Source organism: Artibeus jamaicensis, unplaced genomic scaffold (genome assembly GCF_021234435.1).
Source record: "Artibeus jamaicensis isolate MK-2021 breed Jamaican fruit bat unplaced genomic scaffold, CSHL_Jam_final contig_465, whole genome shotgun sequence".
Classification (NCBI taxonomy): domain Eukaryota; kingdom Metazoa; phylum Chordata; class Mammalia; order Chiroptera; family Phyllostomidae; genus Artibeus; species Artibeus jamaicensis.
Window position 1 is genome coordinate 42,451,944 of NW_026521843.1, and position 19,482 is coordinate 42,471,425.

General features: G+C 37.0%; 1 protein-coding gene across 4 annotated transcripts in view; it reads right to left on the reverse strand.

Moving 5' to 3' along the window:
• Positions 1-19,482, reverse strand: part of WDPCP (WD repeat containing planar cell polarity effector) — a 331,941-nt gene that overhangs the window by 186,712 nt on the left and 125,747 nt on the right. For all 4 annotated transcript variants that reach the window (XR_008391976.1, XM_053666942.1, XM_053666943.1 and 1 more), the window contains exons 7-9: positions 12,678-12,792; positions 10,330-10,463; positions 6,627-6,818 (exon numbers count right to left, since the gene is read on the reverse strand). Coding sequence is in view for 3 of the 4 variants with exons in the window: in XM_053666942.1 (XP_053522917.1) it covers positions 6,627-6,818; positions 10,330-10,463; positions 12,678-12,792 (441 nt within the window). In the remaining variant the exon portion in view is untranslated. The remainder of the gene's footprint in view (positions 1-6,626; positions 6,819-10,329; positions 10,464-12,677; positions 12,793-19,482) is intronic.

A 19,482-nucleotide genomic window follows, 5' to 3' on the forward strand; every position in this document is an offset into this window, starting at 1 on the left:
CATCCATAGCTCTAACATCAAGACAGAGACAACCAAAAGACAGACAGCCTGACACTGTGTGCCTTTTGATAAAAAGTCACACCAGCCCACAGTCTTGCCATAATTGACCATTAACTTGTAGAATTTTTAAAAGAGAAACATATTGCGCCCCACCATGATTATGCAAATAATAAAATCCAGATGTTGGACACTGTAGTCTGTACAGGTAAAGTTTAAGAGAAAGAAAGGAATGGAGGAGGAATTTATAGATTAAATAAAGAGATTTAAGAGACACATTAAAGTGGCACACTGAAGTATTCTTTTTATTTTTATTGATTATGCCATTATAGTTGTTCTATTCTCCCCCATCATTCCCCTTCACCCTGCACACCCTCCCCCACCATTCCCCCTTTAGTTTATGACCACGTGTCACAAGTTCTTTAGATTCTATATTTCCCCTACTATTCTTGCCCTCCCCCTGTCTATTTTCTACATACCGTCTATGCTACTTATTCTCTGTACTTTCTCCCTTTTTCTCTTTCTCCCACTCCCCTGTTGCTAACCCTCCATGAGATCTTCATTTCTATGGTTCTGCTCCTGATCTAGCTGTCCTCTTAGCTTGCTTTTGTTTTAGGTGTGGTTGTTAATAACTGTGAGTTTGCTGTCCCTTCACTGTTCATATTTTTTATCTTCCTTTTCTTAGATAAGTCCCTTTAACATTTCATATAATAAGGGCTTGGTGATGATGAACTCCTTGAATTTGATCTTATCTGAGAAGCACTTTATCTGTCCTTCCATTCTAAATGAAAGCTTTGCTAGATAGAGCAATCTTGGATGTAGGTCCTTGCCTTTCATGACTTGGAATACTTCTCTCCAGCCTCTTCTTGCCTGTAAGGTCTCTTTTGAGAAATCAGCTGACAGTCTGATGGGAACTCCTTTGTAGATGACTGTCCCTTTATCTCTTACTGCTTCTAGGATTCTCTCCTTCATTTTAATCTTGGCTAATATAATTATGATGCGCCTTGGTGTGTTCGTTCTTGGGTCCAACTTCTTTGGGACTCTCTCAGCTTCCTGGACTTCCTGAAAGTCTATTTCCTTTGCCAGACTGGGGAAATTCTCCTTTATTATTTGTTCAAATAAGCTTCCCACTCGTGGCTGTTCTTCTTCCCCTTTTGGTACCCCTATAATTTGGATGTCGGAGCATTTAAAGATGTTTTGGAGATTCCTAAGCCTCTCATTTTTTTGAATTCTTGTTTCTTCATATTTTCCTGTTTGGTCATTTTTTTCTTCCTTCTGGTCCACTCCCTTGATTTGAGTCCCAGTTTCCTTTCCATCACTACTGGTTTCCTGAGCATTTCCCTTCATTTCAATTAGTTTAGCTTTCATTTGTTCCTCTAATTTGTGGCTAAAATCAACCAGTTCTGTGAGCTGGTTGTGATCACCAGTGTTTTGAATTGTGCATCTGATAGGTTGGCAATTTCTTGGTTGCTTAGAGTTATAGGCTCCAGGGGTTTGAGTTCTTCTTGAGCCATGTTTTGGTTTCTTTGAGCCTGTTACATACGAGGAGGGGAGCCTTAGGTGTTCACCAGGGCAGGGCCACCCAGGTGGCTGGTTTGTGATGCTGTATGTGGGGGCGGGGTCAGAGAGGGAGCAATAGTGGTCCCCTCTGCTGCTTCCTGCTGCTGGGCACTGGGGCCTTTGTGGTCTGTCTCACTGCTCACTCCTTCACTGGTTTCTCTGCATGTGAATGTGTAACTGCGGTCAGCCTTCCGCCTTGCGCCCCCACTGCATCTGCCCGGCGCAACCCCACACCTGGGGATTCGCCAACCACCAACTGCGTGCCTGGGCCAGTCTGGCCAACTTTTCCTGTGCAACCCACTTTTCCTGCCAGCCGCTGGCTCCACCCCTCTTACAGGTCTAGCTGAAGGGTTCCTTATTGTTGGACTTTGGTAGTTTAATTTTCTGTGTTATGGCTGCATATTTGTTTTACTAAAACTATGTTGTCTTTAAACTTGGTTGTGCGAGAAGTCACATTGTTTCCACCTACGCCTCAATCTTGGCGGAAGTCCACACTGAAGTATTTTTAGTAGATAATATTAAATTATATTTTGGGGGGATATATATTTAGGTGATAAAAATATATGGATATACAAAAGAGTGACTAAAAGTCAGCACAGAAATTACTTTTGAAGACTGGAAAGAAGTTAAGATTGTGACAGAGTATGTGGTGGTATTTCTGGGCACCTGGTAAAATTCTATTTCTTGACTAGGAGTACTTCTGTTCTAATAGCTTATTAAAATAAACATTTATTTTTTGTGGTTTTCTTTATGTGTGTTTTATAATGAAGACATTAAAACATACATCACCTCTAATACAGAAAAATCTCTGTTATCTGGGTGAAAGCTAATACACTATATATATTTCTTTGGAAAAGATGTTTCTTAAATATTTTGACTTTTCAGTTGGATGCATTTATAATGCTTCCTGACTGCTTCTTTTATCAAATCATACTGTATTAAAAGCAGGTCACATTTTTACTTTCAGATCAGTTGATGTTCCTCTAAAACACTACAAAAATAGTTTTTATCTTTTATGGGAAATAAGTTATCTTTCTAAAGTTATAGTTCCCTAGCTCTGACAACAGGCTTTAAGGTTTAAAAGCTCTGCTTACATGCTTTTGATTAATTTGGTAAACAAATTCAGGGGACTTTTTCTGAGTACGGTGTCTTGAAATTAACACAATAGTCAGAGAGCATCACCAAATCTATATGGCTGAAAAGTTAAAATACCTGCTCAAAGATAAAAGTAAGGAAAGAATAAATTGTGTTGTCACCACATTTTTGACAGTGAATGAATTAAACAGTTCTGAGATGATGGCAGGAACTTTCCAAAAGAATGTAGAAAGAGTATGTGAAATTTAAGTAAAAATGCTACCACATTATATATGATATCCACAAATACACTATTAAAAATGTTTTAAAAATAATTTACTAATAAATGTTTTTTTCTGAACACTATTGTATATTTTTCAAGAGAAATTTTTTCCTAGATTACATAACTCTGCTTTATGCTTCTAATTAAGATATGTACTGTTGTTTAGAGCTCTGTAGTGTGACATTAGACAAGCAGTTTTCTAATATCCATAAAATAAATAAAAAATGTTCATCCTCTAACAGACTGATAATTCAGTCACAGACAGCTTATTTCTGTTTCCTTTGTTTTGGGGATTTTTATTTTTTAGCTGCTTGGTAAGCCAATTTTCTACTTAGAATATACTGTTAAAACTCTCATTTGGTTCAGTATGTGGGCTTCATCCTTTCCAAGGCCTGTTATTCAAAAAAAGACGGTTTTAATTATTTTTCTTTTTTACTGTGCTGCAAAGCAACGGTTCTCAATTTTGATGCACATGTGAATCACCTAGGGAACCTGTGAAAGAACACTGATACCTCCACCCCTTCAGAAGATTCCGATGTAACTGGTCTGGGTGGGCCCCTTTGTAAATGCTCTGCAGGTAACTGTATTGCATGGCTAGGTCAAGGAACCACTAGTCTAGGACCTTGCCAGTGTACCAAAAAATTTTTAAAAAATTTTTTTAAACCTTATCTTTTCTGATTGAACTTGGAGGGGAAAATGCTTCTTAAAAATTCTACAGTGTAACAGATGCAAAGATTAAATTTCTTCTCTATCAGGTTGCTACCTTTTTCGTTTGAATTTTAGGCTTTAAAATTTATTGTATCTTTTGAGAAATGCAAATTAAAACCAAAATGAGATTATTACCTCACACCTGTCCAAATGACTATCATCAACAAAAGAACAAACTACAAGTGCTGGCGAGGATGTGGAGAAAGGGAAACCCATTTGCATTGTTGGCGGGAATGCAAATTGGTGCAGCCACTATAGAAAGCCATATGGAGTTACCTCACAAAATTTAAAATGGAACTGCCTCATGACCCAGTGATTCCAGTTTTGAAAATTTATCAGAAGAAACCTTAAACACTAATTCGAAAGTACATAAGCATCCCTATGCTCACTGCAGCGCTATTTACAATTACCAAGATATGGAAGCAGCCCAAGTGTCCATCAGTCAATGAGTGGATAAAACTGTGGGACATTTATACAACGGAATACTACTCAGCCATAAAAAAGAAGAAAATTGTACCCTTTGTGAGAGCAGGGATGAACCTGGAGAACATTATACTAAGTAAAATCAGCCAGTCATACAAAGACAAATACCATTATGATTTCATTTATACATGGAATCTAAGGAACAAACTGAACTAACAACAAAGTAGAGATAGATACATAATATAGAGCAAGCTAACAGGCTCGGGGTGGGGCAAGATGTTAGTGGGTGGAGGGATCAAGCAAAAAAAGAAAAAGGACTCATGGACTCAGACAACCAAGTTGTGTTTGTAGAGGCAGAGGGAGAGAGGTGGGTGGTGTTGGAAGAAGGTATAAGGGGGATAAATGCTAATAGAAGAATACAATAAAAAATAAAGTATATTGCATCTTTTATTCTAATATTAGTTCAAGAAATTTATTGGTCACTAGTGAAAAAAATTAAAGACATATGCTGAATACTATTTTTATAGGGTTGTGGTTTTAGTTCATGATATGCTAAAAAGATAAAGTGCTACAATTCATAAAGATTATGTCTTTGCACTCAAAAAATAATTAGTTTCCTAAACATTCCCTCCAAAAGACATTGACCTTTTGCATACAGAATTTCACAGGAGATTCTGAGAAAGAAATACTTCCAAAATTTTCTTACACTTTAATTTTCATACAATGACTGAAAGGGCCAAATTCAACATAAAAACTACTTGCAAAAAAGATGAATTATATAACTTAACATATTAGGATTGACAAAGGGGACATTAACTATGCAATCAGTGGTGAATAATTAAAAATCATGTGCAAGTATCATATATAACTTTATTAAAATCTATTCAAATACTTACACAAAATGGATAATTTTTTCAGATACATAAAATATGGAAGGTAATGCAAGGAAAAATTGAATTCCTGAAAAACAAACAACCCTTAAAAAGTAGAACCAGTATGAAAAATCTACCTTTCTTGAAAGACACCATACCCAGGCAGTTCTAGGGAAGAGTTTTACCAGACATTCAAATATCAGATAATTCCTTTTACTTTTTCAGAGAGAAGGAAAAATAAAAACCAGCCAAATCACTCCACAGGGCTAGGACAACCCTGATGTGAAACTTAGAAATAGTAAAAGAAAGTAAAATTGTGTACTAATCTCATATTTGAGCAAATTGCAAAGCCTCTTCAATCTTTACTCCTTAATGTCTAAATAGAATCAATTATTACCCATTGGCTTCTACTATAGCTTACATACTCTATAGCTTACATACTCTATTCATAGCACCATCTAACATTTTGAGTGCACTTACACGTTTTCATATTTGTCTCTCATTGGTAGACAGTAAGATCCTTGCCAGCAGGCACAGTTTTGCATTTATATCCCATGGCATGAACTACAGTGCTTATTACTCCATGATCATGCTCAGTAGTTTCTGAATGATGTAGAAAGAGAAAGGAAAGAACCTTTCAAGTAGAAACAGCAGTAATGTGTATGCAGAAGATGGGAAATAATGAGGCAGTGAGTGAACCATCTGGCTAGAACATAGATCTGTATAACACTGAAAAGGCAAGTCAGAGCCAGTCAAGAGTGGGCTTTTCAGTGCTGAGGCAGTTTATTTTCAGTACCTACTGAAGGCATTTGAGCAGGCAGTGGCTAAATCAGATGTGTGCTTCAGAATCTTGATGAGCACTTTTTAGAGCTGTCAGGGAACTGGCAACTATCTGGTTTAATTCCATCATTTTAAAAAAGAGAAAACTAAAGTCAGAGACGGTAGGTGACCTACCCAAGGTCTATCACACATAAGCTTACAAGGAGTGAACTTGATTAAGTCACAAAGTTAGTATATGGTCCAACCAACAGGCAAACCCAGGTCTGTCAGCCTCAAGTCCATGATGTAGATGACAGCAAGAGATGAGGTATGCAAACCAGGGGTGCGCCCTTTTAGGGCAGCCCTAATTTCATGTAATACACTCATTTAAAATAAAGGTAATGTGTGCAATGTATAACTAAAGACTATTTTAAGTATTTTTACTTTTATTATGAAACAGAATATTTAATAGAATTATAAGTAGCTTTATTACATTGTCATTTTAAAAAAATTAATCTTCACCTGAGGACATTTCCCCCCCTTGCTTTTATAGAGAGAGAGGGAGGGAGAGAGGAAGGGAGGGAGAGAACCACTGATTGGAGAAAAAAAAAAAACATTGACTCGTTGCCTCCCCTACACACCCTAACCACCTGGAACTGGATCTGAAACCCAGGCCTATGCCCGGTAACCAGGATTGTAATGGCAGAGCTAGGAATTGAACCCAGAAGCCTTGTTCTAATCATTATGCTTTTCACACCAGCCCTTAAATTGTCTTTGTAACCTCGAGGTATGATACTTTTAAGGATCCCATTTCATATTCCTTTTTTGAATATTAGGAAAAATAAATTACAGGTTGAAAAAATCATTTGCATTTACTTCAAATTAGAAAAAGTAAATAATCCTATTTCACCTGCTCTTCAACAAAATATAGGTATTTCTTTTAGATTTACCTCCAGTCTTCCTTGAGCATAACCCAGCAGCAGAAGATTGGCTCTGTCCTTCTCAGCAGAGATGGGGGTCCATGGCCAAGCATCATCACTGACCAGTGGCCACCAGCAAACAACTGTATCCTGAGCACGGTTGATAGCCAGACGCCGTGCTGTTGTCCTGTTGACTGGGCCAGGTATTTCATGATAGGAAATCTAATTTTTTTTTTTGAAAAAAAAAGCACACAGGATCATTTTTAATGCAAAGTCCTGAGAGTATTGTAATAATTAAAGCATCTGTAAATGTAGATAAATGCAAGTAAATATGCATGTTAAACACATGGTTAAGAAGGTGTTAGAATTTACCAAATACTTTTGATGCGTATATAAAAAAGACATATGTTCAAAATTCTCTATGTTTTTAGCAGAGGGAAAAATATGGGTTAGGGAAGAATTGGCTGTGGCAATCTCAATCGATACCAAAATGGACAGTCATGGTTGCTTGACAGCAGCGACCTGCACATAAGATTTAAGACCAGCTATGTTAAATGACAAGTTTAGTACTGCTCACCAAGAATGTCTGACTACTGTTTAAGACATAACATGTTAACAATGACTGACAACAATCAGAGGAAAAACAACTTGAGGCAAATATCACTTTAAAGACTATGTGAGACATACATACATATGCTACTGCAAAAAAACAATAAGCCACACCATCATGTGTAAAAGTTTATTCAGCTTCTGAGAATTATGCTTTTCCTTCTGAGGAAGAATTTGTAAAAATTTATTATTCAAACTATGTTATTTTGGAACATGGTTATTTGAAAACATAAGCACAGCACCATCTGGGTGACACATGCCAAGGAAATATAGATTGCACCGTATTTCTGCTTAAGGAATTAATGGAAGGTTGATAGCTTGGAGGAAAAAAAAAAACTATCTTGCCATTGCTGGTCAGCAATAATCGAACCACTTTCTGGGGATTAAGCGCATGGCTAAGCCTACTGGACCAGACACTAGCAAAGGGCAGGGGGTCTTCTTATCAGAGAAATGCTTCTGGAGCCAGTCTCACTACATGACAGATTGCTTTCATATTCCTGTCTGCAAGGCAACAAAGGATGGCAGTAATGCGATAATGCCAGAGTGCAATGGGTGTTAAGAACCCGTTGCATTTATGTATTGTATTTAGTAAATAATCAGGCTCATCCAAATTGTGATCTCACCACTCAACCAAGGCCATTAAAATCAAGGTTAATGCTTTAATAATCCTCTGCTATTTTAAAAAATATGGTCAAAAGAAACCCTTTTCTATTTGCATGGCCATAATATTATTGACCTCTTCATCCTCTGAATGCACATCAAAAGGAACTGAAATCAAAGTAATTACCAGTGTTGTTCTCGCATGGTAAATATTTAACTCCTTGCACTGTCCCTTCACTGTTAAGTAAATTGAATTGGATTTTTTAAATGCAGACAGGAAAACTTGTTAAAAGTCAATAGTTTCATGATATTTACCCAGTATTTTTTTTTTTTTTGCCCAAAAACACTTCAATCTACAAGAATTAAATTACGGTACAGCTATAAAGAAAAGGAAAATTATTTTTTTAAGCAGAATTATAATACTCCATACTGTTTCCTTGTTTTCAAATCCAAATGGGCAATGATAGATAACACACATGTACTTTATGCTTGGAGGTGCAAATTCTTATACTGAAGCTCTCAATATCATTTGTTCTCTTCTTGTTTGAAAGAAGTATCACAATGGAATTACTAAGTCCTTAAAAATATATATATTCTTTTGATGTCCCACCTGCCATGTAAACATTATTACCTACAAATTTCTACATGAGGAAATAGAGTTAAACAAGAGACTGATATTTTCAGTCCTCACAGAACACAAATCATGTATGTTATCTGCAATTTCATGTTTCCTGTAAGTTTGAATCACATCATATTCTATCTTGATAGCATACAGAGCAAGTAAAAAAGAAGTTTCTTAAAATACCCTTCCAATTAACAAATTGGAAGTTTGTACTCAGTATTAAATGTATTCAGTTTTTAATCAGTATTAAATACTTATAACCAAATATTAAACCAGAATATGAAATCCATGGACTTTCCAAAAGGATTACTTCTCTAATTATAGAAATATGGAGTGCCATATTCTAATTTCTCAAATCCAAAGGCAGAAAAAATAAACAAAGAATTCCCTTACTTAATGTATAAGGGCCCACATACTCAGGCTATTTTCCACATCTTTTCATAAGAAAAGATGATGTCCTGACAGTTCCTCTCTTCTCTCACTAATGGACAGCTACTATTCTTCAGCTGGGAAGACTTCGCTAAACTATCCATCAATCCTAAAATGGACAAACTAGTCAAATAACATTTTATATGACAGCATTAGAAACACTGAAAATAGTTTATGTTAATGCATACTGGTGCATTTTGAAGAACACTACTGGTAAATAAACACCATTTCCAATTAAATCTATAATTAGCCATTCTGGAAAATAACATACCATTAAAAATGTTAATACCAATTTTTGACTAACCAAAATAAATACATGAGTACCACTGATTTCCAGCTAAAGAAAATTGATATTACATAATATCAGTTATAGAAGCTCCATAAAGCCAGTGAACAGAACCAAACTGTACTTTATTACCATGATGAAAAGCTTACTTATATTTTATCCTATATTAAAAATCTTTTTAATAAGAATAAATGTTTCTGCTAAATAAAATTAGGTCCTCCCTCACACCACTACCACCTCAGTCACAGTAAGAAATAATCTCAAAGGTAAAAGGGTAGGTTAAATATTAGTTTTTCAAAAACATACACAGATTCAAGCCACAAAGCTGACGTCTAGAAATCTTTGCCTTTGCTGTATACTCTAGGTATGGCATAAGTGCACATCCCCTTTAAGGAAGCCATGTATCAGCTCTGTTCCCGGTGAACAGTGAACTGTCTCAAATCCACGTCACAGAGGCTGGATCAATCTTGCAAACACAAGTCATTGCTAAAAAGAGCCTTGAACTGAAACAGCCTGGAAAATGTATTAGATACTCATCCTAGCAGAGAATATGCCTTTCAAGCAGTTAAAATGTAATGTGGCAAAACTTAAATTAAACACATCATTTAAAATAAAAATCCTGCCTTAACAGATGTAAAGTCCCTGATACAAGGAAACAAATTACTTGGAGTTAGTGAAGGGAGAGATATACTAATATATAAAGATTTCTTTTTGCATTTTCTCCAGTTATAGTTTGAAGGGGGAATCTACCTACTCCTCGTTTATTACACTTTTTTATCAACTGTTAAAAGTACCTTCTTCCTTCTTTCTCTTCTTTTGAAATAGAAGCCAGAGCAACTATCCTACCCTAGAAAGATAATATGGGGCCTTAGGGAAAAAGAAGAATGGTATATATACTACCACTAGCAACAAGACCATTTTTTAATATGTAACTTGCCTCTGTTATCTGTCCTTCACTTACATTAGAGATATATAAATTGCTCCAAAAATGCCATTGTTAGATCAACCCCATAATGAGAGTAGAAAAGAAAACTTAGGATGGCCACTGTTTCTAATAAATCAAGCTTAATCCTATAATGACTCTGAAATCCAGAAATGTTCAAGAATAATGAATATAACACCAACTCATGTGATACTCAGAATACCTTAATAATGAATAATATGACTATTTAAATTGAAATCTCTACCTTATAATCCAAAGCTGAGAGTTTTTCCAATCTTTTGTTTATACCAGGAGAACCCATCTTCTTGGTAAACTGAATAAAACATAGTTTGTTTTGTGCCAAAAATGAAAAGATGATAAAGCTGTCTGTGAGAAGAGCTTTAAAAAAAGAGAGATTTAACAATACCATCACATAATAAGCTAGAATAAAATAATAATGAATAGATTTTTTCCCACCAAAATATTACAAAAGGCAATTTTCAAAAGATAAATGTTAACTGAAATAACTAAAGTCTCCTAAGTATCATTATGACATTTTACAAGGATATTACAGATATTGGAAATAAATGATAATCATCCATCTAATTATGCATGGTTTTGATACTTTTCCTTCTTTTCTGAAATCATTGTGATAAACTCTGATGTTTGGAGACTATCACCAAAATCATACAGTTGGAACTAAAGCTATAAAAGCATAATATAAAGACCATTTCATACCTGAATACAAAGATAAAAACATATACTTTTATTCATGCTTAGCCTTTAATCCTGTGTTTAATCCATCTGAGAATAAATTGGATTTATTAAGGTATACAGATCAGTGTTCCCCACCAATCTTATTTTATTTTTAAATTTTCATCAATGAACCTTCTTTTGAGGATATACAAGCTAATGAAATAAAGCACATTATATCCAATATGTGCATTACATACATTAAAATTTTATAAGGAAGATAAGCAAAATATTTCTACAGATTTTATTTCTAAAGCATACAAGTAGGTAGAAAATTTTTATCAGGTACAGAAAGGGCTATTAATGTTGTATAAAATTACTGATAAAAATAACTGAGAAATGTTTTACATTGTTCCTAGAATAAAAAATATTGAATGTTTTATATACTTTTCTTTACTTCTGCCCCTTCGTTGTGCAGTGACCAACAGTAGACCTGCACAATTAGAGGAGAACCTGGAGAACTGCCAAGAAATCACTGTTATCACAGTCTCATGAGAGTGCACTATTTTGGGTACAAATAAAAGAAACAAGTGAAAGAAGATATCTCAGACATGAATAGTGTTGGAAGTCTCCTTTCAATTCTTATAGAGGTACATCAGTATGATAAAATCATCACAGTCACTATTTTATTTGCAGTGTCAACAAAGGGGTCCAATTATGAGACATGAAAATGAAACCTCTTCCATAGGGAAGTTTCCTTAGCACCATATTTCTGTAAGGAAGAGAAAACAGAACGCTTACAATCCTTATTAATACTGCTAATTATAGCCATCCTGCAGACTGCTTTTCTTTAAGATGATGAAATTGAGTCTGATTTATTCAGAGATAGCCCTGACCTCTGTCTGTTTCCATTGGACCACACTTTCCTTTGATTATTCAATTTAAGATACTGACCATTTTCAATCTCTAATGAAAATACAATCTGCTTCTTGGAACTTTTACTGTGAGTAAAAAAAGCATAATCTTAAAACTGTAGGAGTCACCATAGTATAGTGCAAAGAAAATAAGTTCTGCAGCTAGAACCTGGGTTCATTCATATCTTACCTGTCATTTTTGAGCTATTCCTTAGTATCTCAACTTCAATTTCCTTATCTATAAGGTGAAAATAACTATACCTTATAAAAGGTTGTTTTTTGAACTAAATAAAATGGGTAGGTTGGCAAAGCATAGAGCCTCTTAGGGCTCAACAAATACCAGTATCCTACCTTTTAAATATCTGACTTAAAATCTTTTTCTTATATGCTTTATAGCAATTATATAGTATTACGGTTTCACTTAATAAGATCCAGATTTACCTAGTATATTTGGCATTGATTTTTGATATTTAGAAATACTGTCCAGTCATTGTGTTGTACAACTGAAACTAATATAATATTGTATGTCAACTCTAATTTTTTAAAAAAGAAAGAAATATTGTCTAGACTCTCTCAAAAGTTAGTACTCATAGATTTCAGTAACAAAGAATCTTCCTAAGAGGCAAAGCACAAATTTTCTTTACTGAGTTGTGTTGGCATATTTGGGTTACTTATTCAAAATTCATTTGAAAATGAAAAATATTTGAAATGTTAATAGGAAACTAATTTTGAAAGAACACACCAGAAAAATCCATTTTGAAAATACAACACATTTTTTAAGAAAAGGGTGAAATATTAAGAATATGAGCCCAACACTCGATAAAAACTCTGATATTAAACATTAGTCAAAACTTGTATTGGTCCCATGGGTTCTAACTATGCTATTACAAGCAATTACTAGTGTTTTCAAGTCCTCACTGGTAATAATTAGTCTACCTGTTGACACACTATTTCTCCTGCCCCACTGTTAATTGTAGGCAATTGATTTGCACATAGGGGTAATTACCATCACTGATGGTGTCTGAGATGAGCTTTCCCACCAGGCTTCTGTCAATCACCACTTTCTCCAGCTGTGGCCCAGAAAGGCTTAGGGACACCAGCACACCTGAACCAAAGAGGAGCTAAAACCAGGTAAAAGGGGAGATGGGGAGGAACATAGACTGAGGATTAGAATCTTTAAAAAAAAAGTCTAAATGTATAACTTATATTTACACATGCATGTATACCATGAAATTATAACGAGTTTTTCTTCATCAGAAAACAATCACTGACAGATACAGGTGGTTAAATAATGCAACACGACAGGTGCACTGATTAAAGCTATATGCAAAAATCATATTTAGTCCATGTTTATGAAAAGACCAATCTCTGATAGAAAGTACTTATGCGGAAGTAACTGCTTTGTATTACATTCAGAAAGGTAATATGGTCTATTAAAATATTTTGAAAGAGTATTATTTATGTCAAAAATGAAAAGACTTCTTGATATTTGAGTAGATATTGCTACCCATGAGAGAGAAGATGTCATCATAAAAGTGAATGTTAACAATTTTCTTGGAATCTAAACCCCACTTTTACAAGTAAAGATTCTGTCCATCTAAAATATTAAAATACATAAAATCAAAGCAATTGAAGTAAAATGTTCAATTCAAAAATCCATAAATAGGACTTCTACCAAGATGGAGGCATAGGTGGAAACACTGTGCCATTTCGCACAACCAAGTTTAAAAACAACAAAGTTTTAGCAACAAAAACACAGCCAAACCACAGAAAATGGAACTATACGAAAGTCTGACAACAACAAACCCTTCAGCCAAACCAGTAAGAGGGGCAGAGACAGCAGCAGAGCAGAGTTGGGCAGGAAAAATCCACTGGATCTACCTGGGTGAGAGACCCAACCACTCAGGCAGAAGTGGGTGGATCCCAGGTGTGGAGTAGCAGCCGGTGGACCCACTGGGAGCTGACCACGGTCACACATTCACACGCAGATAAACTGGCAAAGGAGCAAGCAGTGAGACAAACCACACAGGCCTCAGCAGCAGGAAGCAGCAGAGGGGACCACTATTGTCCCTCTCTGACCCTGCCCCCACATACAGCGTCACAAAACAGCGACCTGGGTGGCCACACCCTGGTGAACACCTAAGGCTCCTCTCCTCATACTTAACAGGTGCGAACAGAACAAAACATTATGGCTCAAGAAGAACTCAAAGTCCCAGACCCCATAACTCTAAGTGACCAAGAAATAGCCAACCTTTCAGATGCACAGTTCAAAACACTGGTGATCAGGATGCACACAGAACTGGTTGATTTTAGTCATAAATTAGAGGAACATATGAAGGCTAAACTAATGGAAATGAAAGGAAATGCACAGGAAACCAATAGTAATGGGAAGGAAACTGAGACTTAAATCAAAGGAGTGGACCAGAAGGAAGAAAGAAACGACCAAACAGAAAGAGATGAAGAAACAAGAATTCAAAAAAATGAGGAGAGGCTTAGGAAACTCCAGGACAGCTTTAAACACTCCAACATTCGAATTATAGGGGTACCAGAAGAGGAACAGTCACGAGTGGAAACCTTATTTGAACAAATAATAAAGGAGAACTTCCCCATTCTGGCAAAGGAACTAGACTTCCAGGAAATCCAGGAATCTCAGAGTCCCAAAGAAGTTGGACCCAGGAAGGAACACACCAAGGCACATCATCATTATATTAGCCAAGATTAAAATGCTGCTTCTATCTCTTGCTAGAAGCAGCAAGAGATAAGGGGACAGTCACCTACAAAGGAGTTCCCATCAGACTGTCAGCTGATTTCTCAAAAGAGACCTTACAGGCAAGAAGGGGCTGGAAAGAAGTATTCCAAGTCATGGAAACCAAAGTCCTACATGCAAGATTGCTCTATCCAGCAAAGTTTTCATTTAGAATGGAAGGGCAGATAAAGTGCTTCTCAGATAAGATCAAATTCAAGGAGTTCATCATCACCAAGCCCTTATTATATGAAATGTAAAGGGACTTATCTAAGAAAAAGAAGATAAAAAATAGGAACAGTGAAAGAACAGCAAACTCACAGTTACTAACAACCACACCTAAAACAAAAGCAAACTAAGAGGACAGCTAGATCAGGAGCAGAACCACAGAAATGAAGAGCACATGGAGGGTTAGCAACAGGGGAGTGGGAGAAGGAGAAAAGGGGAGAAAGTACAGAGAATAAGTAGCATAGACGGTAGGTAGAAAATAGACAGAGGGGAGGGCAAGAATATTAGGGGAAATATAGAATCTAAAGAACTTGACACATGTGGTCATAAACTAAAGGGGAAGAATGGTGGGGGAGGGGTGTGCAGGGAAGAGGGGAATGAAGGGGGGAATATAACAACTGTAATGGTATAATCAATAAAATATATTTTAAAAATCCATAAATAGTAGGATGGAGGGTGGGAGGTGGGGATGGCTGGGGTGGGTGGGAGTGGTAGCAGGAAAATGGAGACAACTATAGTTAAACAACAATATAAAAAGAAAAATGCATTTAAAAATTCATAAATAAGTAATACATACGAGAAACAATATCTCAAGAAGAGATAAGGAGATATGGTAAAGTTTCCAGACTTTATCAATATCAGGGCTCACCCAAACACCCAATAAAAGATGATTTAATATCACCATTATGATTTTATACTGCTCTTTTCCATTTGTGACAGCATAATTCATTCATCTCCAAATGTTTAAAACTTCTGAAATACTATGCATATGTGTATGCTTGTTATCTATGAGATTATGAAATATCAACATTGGAAGAAATGGTTTCACCTTCAAGGCAACAGACTCAAAGCAGATGAATCACGGAACAGCATATGGTATAAGAGGAAAAAAAAAACAATTGTCAGTAAACTTAGCATGAACATGCCAGCCAAACCCAAAGACAACTATGATTTTAAACAAAATGGGAATTCCCCACCTACCTAGGCATCCAGTCCCAGCTAGTGAGAATGATTCTGTGTCAAGGCATATTGGGACACGTGTGAAAGATAAGCAACATGAAGTACCAGGGCAACATAAAGAATAACCACTACTCCCCCACTGTCCAACAGATTTCAGGCATGTGATCAGGAAAGACCCTGAAGGGTCCCTTTGTATTTAATTGTTAGAATGCTTGTCCTAATCACCAGAAAGCTTTAAGTCTTGTGAACATGACTTAATGGACTGTCCATTTCATATTAATGCCTCTAAAGAGGGTAGAAGGAGATAGGACTTAATCATCTTTATTGGTTTTGGAGAAAGCACATTTGTTCCAAGAATTTTAAATTATTTTCACTACTGAGTTACATCCGCCCTATACTATATCTTGACAGGAAACACTGGCATTTCCATTTGGGGGAATTTCCCCAATAAGAACATAGCATGTAGTCTTCATTCCCTGAATTCTCCCTTCTCAGGAAGCCAATTTTAGGGTCATCTTTCATACCTAGTTCTTCCCCTTGTAACAGCTCTTCCCTCCCTTCCCCATTTATTCAAAACATTTCAAAAATAAAGAGGAAAAGACAGATTTTAATCTATTAAAACTTTATACCTACACCCTTAAGTACCTCTGTTCTTAATTTTCCAGGGACTACTAGTTCCTATGAATACTGGCTAGGCCACTTTTACCTTTTTATCTTCAGTGCCTAGAACAGTGCTAGAAACACAGTATGTGCTAACTTAATGTTTTGAGAAATAATCATAATTAATTCATGATAGGATCAGATAATTGATGGAAGGATTCTATTTCCACGTGACATGGAAGTTTCTTCTGTAGCATCCCTTAAAGCATCCCTCAAGCATCCAGCTCATGCTTGAATACTGCTGGTGACCAAGAGCTCATTACCTTACAAAAAAGGTATTCCACCACTGGATAGTTCTAATCAATTTAAAGATCATCCATTCACTTTTTTCATTAAATGAAAATTGAATGGTGAATATATAATATGTCATCCACTAAACTAAATCTAGTGGCTCAAACATAATCCTTAAAATAGGTTAAATGTAGGTTAACAGAGAGAGCTAAAAATACAAGTACAGAAGTATAAGAAAGTGTTGTTACTGGTCCTGTTATAGAAGTACCTACTGTGCAAAATGAGGGGATTAAGAAAGAGGCAGTGACATTTAAGGTGAAGACAACACCGCCTTCTTAGGACATCTACAGTAGCCCCAGTTTTCTTCAATAGCATTTTTAAAATATTAAAATAACATACAGATTAGAAACATGGACTCTAAAATCAGAATGAAATTAGCACTGGCTCTGCCTCTTACCACCTTTGTGACCTTGTGGAAATTACTCTCCTTCTCTGTAACTTCATTTTTTCATCTAAAAAGAGATAGGAGGGACTTCCGCCAAGATGGAGGCGTAGGTGGAAGCACTTCTCCTTATCACACAACCAAGTTTAAAAACAACAAAGTTTTAGCAACAAAAACGCAGCCAAACCACAGAAAATTGAACTACATGGAAGTCTCACAAAACAAACCCTAGAGCCAAACCAGTAACAGGGGCAGAGCTAGCAGCAGAGCCACCAGCAGAACCGGGTCAGACAGGAAAGATTCACCCAACCAACACAGGCCCGCTACCCAGATGTGCCAGCAGCCGTGGGCGGATCCCAGGTGTGGAGAAGGGGGCGGACCCCCTGAGGGCGCTAGGTGTTGGACCCACTGAGGGTGCAAGGCAGCAGACCCACTGAGGGCAGACCATGGTCGCACATTCAGGCGGAGATAAACCGGTGAAGGAGCTAGCAGTGGTGAGGCGGACCTTGCAGGCCCCAGTGGCAGAAGGCAGCAGAGAGAACCGCCATTGTCCGTCTCTGACCCTGCCCCCACATACAGCATCACAAAACAGCAACCTGGGTGGCCACGCCCTGCTGAACAACTAAGGCCCTGCTCCTCATACGTAACAGGCATGAACAGGTCAAAACATGGCTCAAGAACAACTCAGAGCCCCAGAACCTATAAATCTAAGCAATGAAGAAATAGCCAAACTTTCAGATGCACAGTTCAAAACACTGGTGATCAGGATGCTCACAGAACTGGTTGATTTTAGTCATAAATTAGAGGAACATATGGAAGCTAAACTAATTGAAATGAAGGAAAATACACAGGAAACCAATAGTAATGGAAAGGAAACTGGGACTCAAATCAAAGGAGTGGACCAGAAGGAGAAAAAAAATGACCAAACAGAAAAGGATGTAGAAACAAGAATTCAAAAAAATGAGGAGAGGCTTAGGAACCTCCAGGACATCTTTAAACGCTCCAACATCCAAATTATAGGGGTACCAGAAGGGGAAGAGAAACAGTCACGAGTGGAAACCTTATTTGAACAAATAATAAAGGAGAACTTCCACAATCTGGCAAAGGAAATAGACTTCCAGGAAATCCAGGAAGCTCAGAGAGTCCCAAAGAAGTTGGACCCAAGAACGAACACACCAAGGCACATCTTCATTACATTAGCCAAGATTAAAATGAAGGGGAGAATCCTAGAAGCAGCAAGAGATAAGGGGACAGTCACTTACAAAAGAGTGCCCATCAGACTGTCAGTGGATTTCTCAAAAGAGACCTTACAGGCAAGAAGGGGCTGGAAAGAAGAATTCCAAGTCATGAAATCCAAAGACCTACATCCAAGATTGCTCTATCCAGCAAAGCTTTCTTTAGAATGGAAGGACAGATAAAGTGCTTCCCAGTTAAGGTCAAATTCAAGGAGTTCATCATCACCAAGCCCTTATTATATGAAATGTTAAAGGGACTTACCTAAGAAAAAGAAGATAAAAGAGATGAACAGTGAAAGGACAGCAAACTCACAGTTATTAACAACCACACCTAAAACAAAAGCAAACTAAGAGGACAGCTAGATCAGGAGTGAACCATAGAAATGAAGGTCACATGGAGGGTTAGCAACAGGGGAGTGGGAGGAGGAGAAGGGGGGAGAAGGTACAGAGAATAAGTAGCATAGACAGTAGGTAGAAAACAGATAGGGGGGAGGGCAAGAATAGTATGGGAAATGTAGAATCTAAAGAACTTGTGACACGTGGACTAAAGGGGGAGAATGGTGGGAGAAAAGGTTTGCAGGGTGGAGGGGAATGAAGAGGGGGAATAGGACAACTGTAATGGCATAATTAATAAAATATATTTAAAAAAGAAAATACCTCAAATCCATGAGATTATTAACATATCTGGGGGGAAATTAAAAGTAAAGGTGTGCAGGATCAGTACTAAAAACCAACAATGTCCAGTCAGGGCACATGCCTGGGTTGCAGGCCGGTTCCCTGCAGGCCAGTTCCCAGCAGGGGATGCAGGAAAGGCAACCATACATTGATGTTTCTCTCCCTCTCTTCTTCCCCCCTTCCCCTCTAAAGATAAATAAATAAAATCTTTAAAAAATAAAAATAAATTTAAAAAAATAAAAAAATAAAAACCAACAATGGGTGATAAGTTCAATCCATGATTTGGGAGTTAAGTTATGGACAGGAAGCCAAGACTGATCCCATGAAATCACTAGGGAACATGTGGGAGACAGCAGGTACTAAACACTACAATACACATAGGCAACGAAGTATTAGCCTCTTGCAACGAATTACAGGGCTAAAGCAAACATTTAAAGTATTACAGAAACAACTCTCTTGGAAGCCAAGTGAATTTGCATCCTGATAGTAACCAACACCTCCCCCAGCCCTGGCCCCCAGTCTGAACCATGGGGTAAATCTGGTGAAACTCTGAGAACTCTAGACGGTCAAACAATTTTATATTGGGGAAATCTAGAACAAAGAGTAATCACTGACCATTTCAGAAGATAACCTGCTA